The 13,710-nt window shown below is 42.4% G+C and overlaps 1 protein-coding gene across 1 annotated transcript in view; it reads right to left on the bottom strand.

Moving 5' to 3' along the window:
* Positions 1-13,710, bottom strand: part of LOC109866076 (voltage-dependent T-type calcium channel subunit alpha-1G-like) — a 190,771-nt gene that overhangs the window by 106,509 nt on the left and 70,552 nt on the right. Inside the window, exons 5-8 of the mRNA XM_031799296.1 lie at positions 5,077-5,371; positions 3,627-3,719; positions 1,633-2,557; positions 987-1,375 (exon numbers count right to left, since the gene is read on the bottom strand). Coding sequence (XP_031655156.1) covers positions 987-1,375; positions 1,633-2,557; positions 3,627-3,719; positions 5,077-5,371 — 1,702 coding nt within the window. The remainder of the gene's footprint in view (positions 1-986; positions 1,376-1,632; positions 2,558-3,626; positions 3,720-5,076; positions 5,372-13,710) is intronic.

Raw genomic sequence — 13,710 nt, forward strand, 5'->3', positions numbered from 1 at the left:
TGATGCGATTCCCAAACCTTCCATAAGAAAGCCATCACCTACAGAGAGATGAACCTGTAGAAGAGTCCCCTAAGCAAGCTGGTTCTGGGGCTCTGTTCACAAACATAAACAGACCCTACAGAGCCCCAGGACAGCAACACAGTTAGACCCAACCAAATCATGAGAAAACAAAAACATAATTACTTGACACATTAGAAAGAATTACCAAAATAACAGAGCAAACTAGAATGCTATTTGGCCCTAAACAGAGAGTACACAGTTACATAATCCCTGACCACTGTGACTGACCCAAACTTAAGGATCTTGATAAACTCACACATCTATTGGGTGAAATACCACAGCAGCAAGATGTGTGACCTGTTACCACAAGAAAAGGGCAACCAGTGAAGAACAAACACCATTGTAAATACAACCCATATTTATGTTTATTTTCCCTTTTGTAATTCTGTATTCTACTTCTAATCCTAATTCTACTTGCAAATAATATGAAATGTCTTTATTATTTTGGGAACTTTTCTGAATGTAATGTTTACTGTTTTTTTGTCGTTGTTCATTTAACTTTTGTTTATTATCTATTTCACTTCCTTTGGCAATGTAAACGTATGTTTCCCATGTCAATAAGCCCTGGAATTCAGATGTTTTGGGGCCGTCCTCACCCTTTACACACAGACACACACACACACACACGCTCTCCTGCACTTCACATGGCCACCAATATGCTCCTGTAAACAAGACAGTCCAGAGTTGAAAAGCTCTGAGGATTGAGAAAATAGGGAATTTCTCTTCGTCCTTCAGGGAATGAAGTTGAGCAAAGGCCAAGAGAGGTTCACTGCACACGGCTACACACAGTCTGAACCACTGACCTTACAGGGAATAGTCCTCAGAATACAGATTGGCTTCTCCAATCCCAACCTACCCCAGTCCTACACCAACACACACGCAATCCTCCACAAGATATACTGTACAAACAACCAAATCACACTCACCTGTTCGTGATACTCAATCCCCATACTCAGTGTATTAATCAGAATGGCGATCATGATTCCTCTTCCAAAATACTTGCTGTCCACTATCTTCCTAAATGTATCACACACCAGCCTCCAGGCCCGGACCACTCTCCCCACCGTGGTACCCAGCTTTCGCTGCCTCTTCCTGGGCTGACGGCTGTCCCGACGGTCCCTGCGGTCCCTGTGGTGGAGGTCCAGGGTGAACTCGTAGACACCCTCGCTGTCTGATTCCCTGGGGGTCTCGTTTCCGTCTGTTCCTTCTGACTCCCCGGACAGAGCCTTGACACAGTAGGGGCACGACTCGGGGTCAAGGGTGAACGAGGGGTCCAGGGTTCCGATGGCACTCGGGTCATGTGGTGAGAGCTGGGCTGGAGGGAGGAAGGGATGGGCGGTGACGATGAAAGAAAGGAGGGATGGAGAAGAAAATCGGTCATAGTTTCAGCTATATCACATCATCAACATTTGTTGACATTTGCACATCAGAAAAAAGCAATGTTCCCTTTTTGTCCCTGTATCATCACAGTCACAGCATGACTTCAGTTAAAACAAGACAAAACACACCAGTCGAACCACACCTCTAACTCCTGTCTTTCTCACATTGGTTTGAGTGTGTTTACTGGCTTACCTGTGGGTGTGTGTGCGTCTAACACACTCGGTGGTCCTCTCTCCAGGGGTAGAGGGGGTATATTGAGGTTTATATTACTAATGGTATTAGCTGTAACACTGCCACTTCTAAACTCCATTAGCGTGCTGGGCTGTAGGGTGGGGTAGTTTTTAGGTCTGGGACCAGCGAACGGCACCGAGTTCCTCTTCATAGGCCTGGACATGGGCGTAGGGGCCAGGGAGAAGGGGGTGGGGGCGAGGAGTGTGGGGGTGCTGGGCTCCAGGTGGCAGTCTGTGTGTAACGTACTCCGCACTGATGACGAGTTGCCACTGCCGGTTCCCAGAGCGGGATTGGCCGGTGACACTGGGTTTGCCAAGTTCAGGTCAGAGGTCGGCAACTGAAGAGGACCCAGCATGAGACGTCCAGTGCCCCCGTTGTTACTATGGGAACCCATCTCCACTTCCCCCCCTCCGACCCCGACCCCCGCCACCCCTCTCCCCCCTAGTCTTCCTCTCACACTCCCGTTCACTAAGTGATAGTGATAATGATGATGGTGATGTTGGTGAACCATGTAATGAACGGACATAGCCCCTTTTGTGGAGACCACAGAACCCTGTCTCGAAGTCTTCCTCCTCTTTCTCTGGCTCCCCCGTTCCCTCTCTCTCTCCAGGGCAGGAGGAGAGGCTGCGATGTTCATCCCCGCACGGCGCATCATGGCCCGGCAGACATGGGCCACCTGCCTGAACCCCTTGTGGATGACGTGGACCAGGAGTTTGAGCAGCTCATCGTAGCAGGAGCCCGGCTCAGAGAAGGAGGCCAGGGTACTAGCATTGGACAGGAAACGGATGCGCTGTTCCCTCATCAGCTGGCTCTCCCTCTGCTTGGTCTCACTGAACTGGGTGGCGATGACGACCAGACACAGGTTGATCATGAAGAAAGATCCAATCTGGAGAGAGACAACCAGAAACAAACACAAAGTTAGTATCTAGAAACAGTCTTGCACACCTTTTTACATGTATTTTATCTGCACTGTTTGTCATTCTTTTTTTGTGCTAATAAAGAAACTAAACTATACTAAACTATAAATAGTCAATCTGAAGAGGGACAACCACAACCACACAGAGTTAGGGGTTGTCACTAGTTGCCACAATGGCAAAATTGGCTCTATCGTAAAAATTAATGAAAACAAAAACGTGCTTCTTTGTCTTAATTTAAGGTTAGGGCTAGACCCAAGGTTAGCAGTGTGGTTAAGCTTAGTGTTAAGATTAATCAAAATCAAAACACACACAGAATTAAGAGAGGGACAACCACAAACACACAGAGTTAGGATAGGGACAACTAGAAACACTCACAGAGTTAGGATAGGGACAATCCGAAACAGACACAGAGTTAGAAGAGGGACAACCAGAATGCACACAGAGTTAGGATAGGAACAACCCGAAACACACACAGAGTTAGGAGAGGGACAATCCGAAACAGACACAGAGTTAGAAGAGGGACAACCAGAATGCACACAGAGTTAGGATAGGAACAACCCGAAACACACACAGAGTTAGGAGAGGGACTACCAGAACACACACAGTTGGAGTCTCTCCCCATGCATTTTAGGGAGTTTTTCCAGCTATCTCATCTCCACTGTGAGTTTAACATACAAATAATAGACAGTCCCCAGGTTAGTTACCCGCTAGCCTCCCAGCTACCCCAGCTCTGTGAACCAGCTCTCCCAGGCTAGTTACTGGCAAGCCTCCCAGCCTCTATAAAGGTTTGCTTGAGGAGATAACACTGTACTCTTTCACCAGGATGTGCTCTGTGTCGTGGTGAGGGAGTTTCAGACTGAACAGATGATGGTGTTCTGAGACATGTTTCTGGAAGCAGACGTCTTACATAAGGGCCTTGGAGGGCATTCAGGAGTCAGACGTTTGCTAGGTGTTTGAATAAGTATCTATGCCTCTCTCTCTCTCTCTCTCTCTCTTTCTCTCTCTCTCTCTCTCTCTCTCTCTCATTTGGTCACTTACGATGATGAGGAGGATGAAGTAGATGAAGTTGTAGAAGGAGTGAGAATCCATCACAAAGTACATGATGTCCACCCATCCCTCCAGAGTGATCACCTAGAGACACAGAGAGAGAGGAGGGGGAGAGGGAGAGGAGGGGGACAGAGAGGAGGGGGAGAGAGAGACACAGAGAGAGAAAGAGAGAGAGGAGGGTGAGAGCGAAGAGGGGAGAGAGAGAGAGACACAGAGAGAGAGACAGGAGGGGGAAAGGGAGAGGAAGGGGAGAGAGAGAGAGGAGGGGGAGAGAGAAGGAGAGAGAGAGAGGATGGGAGAGGGGGGAGGTAGAGGAATTGGAGAGAGAGAGAGGAGGGGGAGAGAGGAGAGGAGAGAGAGAGAGAGGATGGGGAGAGAGAGAGGAGGGGAAAGGAAGGGGAGAAATAGAGAGGAAGGGGAGAGAGAGAAAGAGAGAGAGGAGGGGAGAGAGAGAGAGAAAGAGAGAGAGGAGGGGAGAGAGAGGCAGAGACAGAGAGAGACAGAGAGGGAAAGAAAGAGACAGAGAGAGAGCAACAGAAGCACAGACATTATGTCAGACATTTTGTTTTCCAACCCCTCCCCAGTGCACCATTCACAGAACCTCCACCTCTGTCTTTTTCACTCCCCGTTTGAGTTTCACCCTGATACCACAGAACAGCACAGCTGACAGTAAGTTATGATGGGAAATCCTTTCATTTAACAATCTGCAAAGTCTGTAAAGACACCACTGTAACACAGGGACAAATTAAAACTCGAACAAAAGCCCTGCGATTAATAGGCTGATAAGAGAGTGAATGACGGAGATAAAATTAAGAACTTGACTTTGCTTCCATCATCATAATTGTTGCTTCTCTCTTAATCTACCAAACCCTGTTCCTTAGACACAGCAGCAGGACAGCCAATTGTCCTCACTGTCACTGTCTGCGCCAGGTAGCCTAGTGGTCAGGGTGTTGGGCCAGTAACCAAAAAGTTGCTGGATCGAAACCCACCGTTCCTAGGCCGTCATTGAAAATAAGAATGTGTTCTTAAATGACTTTAAAGGTTCAATTAAAACATACACCCTGGGCAGGACAACAGTTATGTGAAAGTGAGATCAGTCAAGTGGTCAACTGTTTCAGCGTCCCAAAAAACTAAAACCAAGAAAGAGATGAAAACACTTTTACCGCGGAGCTTCAAAGGGTACATTTAAAGAAGACGTGGAGTAAAATCTACTTCCAAAGATCATCCGTCTCCCCGGTGCCAAATATTAAAGTACCAACGTAATGCCATCTTCCTGAGAGACCCTTCTGAAGTTCTGCCAGCCTGTACCTTTAAATGCCTTCGTTTTAAACGGGTCAACACAATTGACTCTGCTTTGTGGTTCTGTGCATACCATCACATATACTACACATACTGTACATGCAAATCTATATGTACACACACGCCCATGTCATTCCCTCACCTGAAAGATGGCGATCCAGGCGTAGCAGATGTTATCGAAGTTGATGGCTCCTTTGAAGGGGTTGATGTGTCCCGCCGAGCAGTTACTGTAGTACTGGTTCCAGTTGATACAGGTGGTGTTGTCTGTGCTGTTGTAGGACTTCATGTCCATCTGACACTGGAGACCTCCCTCGTCATACAGGGTGGGCACAGAGGAACACAGGCGCATTCCGTTCTCCCTGGGCATGGAGCAGATGAAGGGACTCTCGTCATCGTTCTCTGTGTGGTAGTAGGTCTCTAGTTCAATGGACAGAGGACTGCAGGAGAGAGGCAACGACAGTGCAGTTAGTGTACTGTTGTATTAGCGTTCTAGTAGCTATAGGAAAAGAGCAGATGAAGGGTCAGGAGAGAGGAAACGATAGTATAGTTAGTGTACTGTTATAGTAGGGTTCTAGTAGCTATAGGAAGAGAGCAGATGAAGGTTCAGGAGAGAGGCAACGATAGTACAGTTAGTGTACTGTTATAGTAGGGTTCTAGTAGCTATAGGAAGAGAGCGGATGAAGGGTCAGGAGAGAGGGAAGAAGAGATGTGGTCATTGTAGTATCAACCATATAGATCAGGCCTGGGTAAAGGCCTGCCCGTACGCGGCCCATGACCTGATTCAATACGGCCCACGGAACCATGCTCAGATCACATAAAGAATTTGAGATAGTAAAGTTTAAAAAAACATATTTGTTATTCAAATTAAAAGCCCAATGAATACTTGCCTTTGTGTAATGATTTAACTCCCACTGTTTCTGGGACATTTATTTTGAAGTCTTGTATAAATAACAAATGCACGAGGACAGACAGTGACTGACAGGCTGACACACACGTCACAGTTACAAATAGTAGCTAGCTAGTTTTTTTTTAAGATTTCAAAGAAAAGGAAAGTAGACAATGAATCTAGGGTGTTTTGGGGCCTTTATGCAGATCAGATGTACAGCCTTGTCAAAGCCTTCAAGGTCAAATTACTCTTCCTGACCTGCCAAGCAGAAGCCAACAATCTCACCCACCTTCCCACACTACTAGTCTGTTCCCTATCATGTCAACAGTGAAGAGGCGACTCCGGGATGCTGGCCTTCTAGGAAGAGTTGCCAAGAAAATGCCATATCTCAGACTGGCCAAAACATTGAAAAGATTAAGATGGGCAAAAGAACACAGACACTGGACAGAGGAAGATTGGAAAAAGTGCTATGGACAGACAAATCTGAGTTTGAGGTGTTCGGATCACGAAGAACAACATTTGTGAGACCCAGAAAAACTGAAAAGATGCTGGAGGAATGCTTGACGCCATCTGTCAAGCATGGTGGAGGCAATGTGATGGTCTGGGGGAGCTTTGGTGGTGGTAAAGTGGGAGATTTGTACACGGTAAAAGGGATCTTGAAGAAGCAAGATTATCACTCCATTTTGCAATGACATACCCTGTGGAGGGCCCTTAACCTCTCTTGGGTAGGGGCAGTATTTCCACGTCCGGATGAAAAGTGTGTGCAAAGTAAACTGCCTTTTGTTCAGGCCCAGAAGCTAGGATATGCATATGATTGGTAGATGTTGATAGAAAACACTCCAAAGTTTCTAAAACTGTTAAACCTCTTAAGGCTAGGGGGCACTATTTTGGAAAAATAAGGCTAGGGGGCACTATTTTGGAAAAATAACGTTCCCAAAGTAAAAGGGCTATTTCTCAGGACCATAGAATATGCATATAATTGACAGCTTACAGTTTCCAAAACTGTAAAAGTCTGTGAGTATAACAGTATAACAGAACTGATATTGCAGGCGGAAGCCTGAGAAAAATCCAATCAGGAAGTGATTTTGAAACCTCTGCGTTCCTATGCATCCCTATTGACCATTGAAAGGGATATCAACCAGATTCCTTTTTCTATGGCTTCCCTAATGTATCTACAGTCACTAGTCATAGTTACAGGCTTTTATTTTGAAAAATGAGCGTGAACGACAACGGTCAGTGGTCAGGTGGTGGCTCTCAGAGTGATTTGTGCGTAATAGACAAAGGCGGCCATTGTTCCTCTCGCTCCTACTGAAAAGCCAATTGTCCCGGTTGATATATTATCGAATAGATATTTGAAAAACACCTTGAGGATTGATTATAAAAAACGTTTGCCATGTTTCTGTCGATATTATGGATCTAATTTGTAATTTTTTTCGGCGTTGTCGTGACCGCAATTTCCGGTGGATTTCTCAACAAAACGTGAAGTACAAACGGAGGTATTTCGGCTATAAAAATCATCTTTATGGAACAAAATTAACATTTGCTGTCTACCTGGGAGTTTCGTGAGTGAAAACATCCAATGCTCATCAAAGGTAAACACACTAAACAGAAAACATAATCACCCACAACTCAAGGGTGAAAACAGGCTGCCTAAGTATGGTTCTCATTCAGGGACAACGATTGACAGTTGCCTCTGATTGAGAACCATACCAGGCCAAACACAGAAATACCCAATCATAGAAAAAAGAACATAGACTACCCACCCAACTCACACCCTGACCATACTAAAACAAAAACATAACAAAATAACTAAGGTCAGAACGTGACAGGTGTGCAGCTGTCTGAATAATTCATCAGCTAAACTGTGATTAAAGTTAAAGTTATAATAATTAAAGACATCTTTCCATTACATTTCCTCACTGTTGAAATCTCTTTCTATGGCTTTATCTACTATTCTGAAATCCAAAATGATGGAATTTACCATTTCAAGAAAACCTGAAACGTTTTGTCAAAATAGATTAGAAAGAAACGGCCTCACAAAGCCATATGTTTGATGAAGAACAATGGTTCCTTTATGAGGAAATGTCATAAATCATATGAGTACGACCATAGTGGAGATGTCATACATCATGTATTTCTCAAATGGCCCTCTGTGGTCTTTAAACGTAGGGGCTGTAAAGGTCTTCCTCCAATCTCACTTGTGGTCCTCTCTTTCCCATGTATCACTGTGATGAGGCTCTATATCCTCCTGGTTACTATTTATAAGACAGGATGATGGCCCGTATGACTGACTGTACTATATGTCAAACTTTCCCTATCAACATCCCACATTCTGGAATCAAAACTTTCCCTATCAACATCCCACATTCTGGAATCAAAACTTTCCCTATCAACATCCCACATTCTGGAATCAAAACTATCCCTATCAACATCCCACATTCTGGAATCAAAACATTCCCTATCAACATCCCACATTCTGGAATCAAAACTTTCCCTATCAACATCCCACATTCTTAAATCAAAACTATCCCTATCAACATCCCACATTCTTAAATTAAAACTATCCCTATCAACATCCCACATTCTTAAATCAAAACTTTCCCTATCAACATCCCACATTCTTAAATCAAAACTATCCCTATCAACATCCCACATTCTTAAATCAAAACTTTCCCTATCAACATCCACCTTCTGGAATCAAAACTTTCCCTATCAACATCCCACCTTCTAGAATCAAAACTTTCCCTATCAACATCCCACATTCTGGAATCAAAACTTTCCCTATCAACATCCCACATTCTGTAATCAAAACTTTCCCTATCAACATCCCACACTCTGGAATCAAATCTTTCCCTATCAACATCCCACAATCTGGAATCAAAACTTTCCCTATCAACATCCCACACTCTGGAATCAAAACTTTCCCTATCAACATCCCACATTCTGTAATCAAAACTTTCCCTATCAACATCCCACACTCTGGAATCAAATCTTTCCCTATCAACATCCCACATTCTGGAATCAAAACTATCCCTATCAACATCCCACATTCTTAAATCAAAACTTTCCCTATCAACATCCCACACTCTGGAATCAAATCTTTCCCTATCAACATCCCACATTCTGGAATCAAAACTATCCCTATCAACATCCCACATTCTTAAATCAAAACTTTCCCTATCAACATCCCACACTCTGGAATCAAATCTTTCCCTATCAACATCCCACATTCTGGAATCAAAACTTTCCCTATCAACATCCCACACTCTGGAATCAAAACTTTCCCTATTAACATCCCACGTTTTTGAAACCAATCATTCCTCATCCATAGCCCACCCACAGGTTAAGTAACAGTGGCTCATTTACTGTGGAAAATAAACTCACCTAATTGGCCTCAGACCTCCTTAGCCTCTAACCAAACCGATTATATCTACCTGAGACCATATTAGCCTCTAACCAACCCCATTATATATACCTCAGACCTCATTAGCATCTAACCAAACCGATTATATCTACCTCAGACCATATTAGCCTCTAACCAACCCCATTATATCTACCTCAGACCTCATTAGCATCTAACCAGACCGATTATATCTACCCTTTTCATAACCCCAACCCCTCTGGCCCCACTATCCTCACGTCTCCTCTCCTCACCCAAAATCTCTGCACCCCTAAAACTTTGTTTTATAATTAAATATTTTACCATTTTATATGTCAAATGTGCTGAATACAACGAGTGTAGATTTAACTGTGAAATGCTTTCTTACGAGCCCTTACCAACGAAACACAAGAGGAATAAAGTACACAAGAAGGGAGTTATATACAGGGAGTATCAGTAACAGATCAATGTGGAGTTATATACAGGGAGTATCAGTAACAGATCAATGTGGAGCTATATACAGGGAGTATCAGTAACATATCAATGTGGAGCTATATACAGGGAGTATCAGTAACAGATCAATGTGGAGCTATATACAGGGAGTATCAGTAACAGATCGATGTGGAGTTAAATACAGGGAGTATCAGGAACAGATCAATGTGGAGCTATATACAGGGAGTATCAGTAACATATCAATGTGGAGCTATATACAGGGAGTATCAGTAACAGATCAATGTGGAGCTATATACAGGGAGTATCAGTAACAGATCGATGTGGAGTTAAATACAGGGAGTATCAGTAACAGATCAATGTGGAGCTATATACAGGGAGTATCAGTAACAGATCAATGTGGAGCTATATACAGGGAGTATCAGTAACAGATCAATGTGGAGCTATATACAGGGAGTATCAGTAACAGATCAATGTGGAGTTATATACAGGGAGTATCAGTAACAGATCAATGTGGAGTTAAATACAGGGAGTATCAGTAACAGATCAATGTGGAGCTATATACAGGGAGTATCAGTAACAGATCAATGTGGAGTTATATACAGGGAGTATCAGTAACAGATCAATGTGGAGTTATATACAGGGTGTACCAGTAACAGATCAATGTGGAGTTATATACAGGGAGTATCAGTAACAGATCAATGTGGAGTAAAATACAGGGAGTATCAGTAACAGATCAATGTGGAGTTATATACAGGGAGTATCAGTAACAGATCAATGTGGAGTTATATACAGGGAGTATCAGTAACAGATCAATGTGGAGCTATATACAGGGAGTATCAGTAACATATTAATGTGGAGCTATATACAGGGAGTATCGGTAACAGATCAATGTGGAGTTATATACAGGGAGTATCAGTAACAGATCAATGTGGAGCTATATTCAGGGAGTATCAGTAACAGATCAATGTGGAGTTATATAGAGGGAGTATCAGTAACAGATCAATGTGGAGTTATATACAGGGAGTACCAGTAACAGATCAATGTGGAGCTATATACAGGGAGTATCAGTACCAGATCAATGTGGAGTTATATACAGGGAGTACCAGTAACAGATCAATGTGTAGTTATATACAGGGAGTATCAGTAACAGATCAATGTGGAGCTATATACAGGGAGTATCAGTAACAGATCAATGTGGAGCTATATACAGGGAGTATCAGATCAATGTGGAGTTATATACAGGGAGTATCAGTAACAGATCAATGTGGAGCTATATACAGGGAGTATCAGTAACAGATCAATGTGGAGCTATATACAGGGAGTATCAGTAACAGATCAATGTGGAGCTATATACAGGGAGTATCAGTAACAGATCAATGTGGAGCTATATACAGGGAGTATCAGTAACAGATCAATGTGGAGTTAAATACAGGGAGTATCAGTAACAGATCAATGTGGAGCTATATACAGGGAGTATCAGTAACAGATCAATGTGGAGCTATATACAGGGAGTATCAGTAACAGATCAATGTGGAGCTATATACAGGGAGGATCAGTAACAGATCAATGTGGAGCTATATACAGGGAGTATCAGTAACAGATCAATGTGGAGCTATATACAGGGAGTATCAGTAACAGATCAATGTGGAGTTATATACAGGGAGTATCAGTAACAGATCAATGTGGAGTTATATACAGGGAGTATCAGTAACAGATCAATGTGGAGTTATATACAGGGAGTATCAGTAACAGATCAATGTGGAGTTATATACAGGGAGTATCAGTAACAGATCAATGTGGAGTTAAATACAGGGAGTATCAGTAACAGATCAATGTGGAGTTAAATACAGGGAGTGTCAGTAACAGATCAATGTGGAGTTAAATACAGGGAGTGTCAGTAACAGATCAATGTGTAGTTAAATACAGGGAGTATCAGTAACAGATCAATGTGGAGTTAAATACAGGGAGTATCAGTACCAGATCAATGTGGAGTTAAATACAGGGAGTATCAGTAACAGATCAATGTGGAGTTAAATACAGGGAGTATCAGTAACAGATCAATGTGGAGTTAAATACAGGGAGTATCAGTAACAGATCAATGTGGAGCTATATATATAGGGAGTATCAGTAACAGATCAATGTGGAGTTATATACAGGGAGTATCAGTAACAGATCAATGTGGAGTTATATACAGGGAGTATCAGTAACAGATCAATGTGGAGTTATATACAGGGAGTATCAGTAAAAGATCAATGTGGAGTTATATACAGGGAGTATCAGTAACAGATCAATGTGGAGTTAAATACAGGGAGTATCAGTAACAGATCAATGTGGAGTTAAATACAGGGAGTGTCAGTAACAGATCAATGTGGAGTTAAATACAGGGAGTATCAGTAACAGATCAATGTGTAGTTAAATACAGGGAGTATCAGTAACAGATCAATGTGGAGTTAAATACAGGGAGTATCAGTACCAGATCAATGTGGAGTTAAATACAGGGAGTATCAGTAACATATCAATGTGGAGTTAAATACAGAGAGTATCAGTAACAGATCAATGTGGAGTTAAATACAGGGAGTATCAGTACCAGATCAATGTGGAGTTATATACAGGGAGTATCAGTAACAGATCAATGTGGAGTTAAATACAGGGAGTATCAGTAACAGATCAATGTGGAGCTATATACAGGGAGTATCGGTAACAGATCAATGTGGAGCTATATACAGGGAGTATCAGTAACAGATCAATGTGGAGCTATATACAGGGAGTATCAGTAACAGATCAATGTGGAGCTATATACAGGGAGTATCAGTAACAGATCAATGTGGAGTTATATACAGGGAGTATCAGTAACAGATCAATGTGGAGTTAAATACAGGGAGTATCAGTAACAGATCAATGTGGAGTTAAATACAGGGAGTATCAGTAACAGATCAATGTGGAGTTAAATACAGGGAGTATCAGTAACAGATCAATGTGGAGTTATATACAGGGAGTATCAGTAACAGATCAATGTGGAGTTATATACAGGGAGTATCAGTAACAGATCAATGTGGAGTTATATACAGGGAGTATCAGTAACAGATCAATGTGGAGTTATATACAGGGAGTATCAGTAACAGATCAATGTGGAGTTAAATACAGGGAGTATCAGTAACAGATCAATGTGGAGTTAAATACAGGGAGTGTCAGTAACAGATCAATGTGGAGTTAAATACAGGGAGTATCAGTAACAGATCAATGTGTAGTTAAATACAGGGAGTATCAGTAACAGATCAATGTGGAGTTAAATACAGGGAGTATCAGTACCAGATCAATGTGGAGTTAAATACAGGGAGTATCAGTAACATATCAATGTGGAGTTAAATACAGGGAGTATCAGTAACAGATCAATGTGGAGTTAAATACAGGGAGTATCAGTACCAGATCAATGTGGAGTTATATACAGGGAGTATCAGTAACAGATCAATGTGGAGTTAAATACAGGGAGTATCAGTAACAGATCAATGTGGAGCTATATACAGGGAGTATCGGTAACAGATCAATGTGGAGCTATATACAGGGAGTATCAGTAACAGATCGATGTGGAGCTATATACAGGGAGTATCAGTAACAGATCAATGTGGAGCTATATACAGGGAGTATCAGTAACAGATCAATGTGGAGTTATATACAGGGAGTATCAGTAACAGATCAATGTGGAGTTAAATACAGGGAGTATCAGTAACAGATCAATGTGGAGTTAAATACAGGGAGTATCAGTAACAGATCAATGTGGAGTTAAATACAGGGAGTATCAGTAACAGATCAATGTGTAGTTAAATACAGGGAGTATCAGTAACAGATCAATGTGGAGTTAAATACAGGGAGTATCAGTACAAGATCAATGTGGAGTTAAATACAGGGAGTATCAGTAACAGATCAATGTGGAGTTAAATACAGGGAGTATCAGTAACAGATCAATGTGGAGTTAAATACAGGGAGTATCAGTACCAGATCAACGTGGAGTTATATACAGGGAGTATCAGTAACAGATCAATGTGGAGTTAAATACAGGG

The sequence above is a fragment of the Oncorhynchus kisutch genome, linkage group LG20 (genome assembly GCF_002021735.2).
Source record: "Oncorhynchus kisutch isolate 150728-3 linkage group LG20, Okis_V2, whole genome shotgun sequence".
NCBI lineage: Eukaryota > Metazoa > Chordata > Actinopteri > Salmoniformes > Salmonidae > Oncorhynchus > Oncorhynchus kisutch.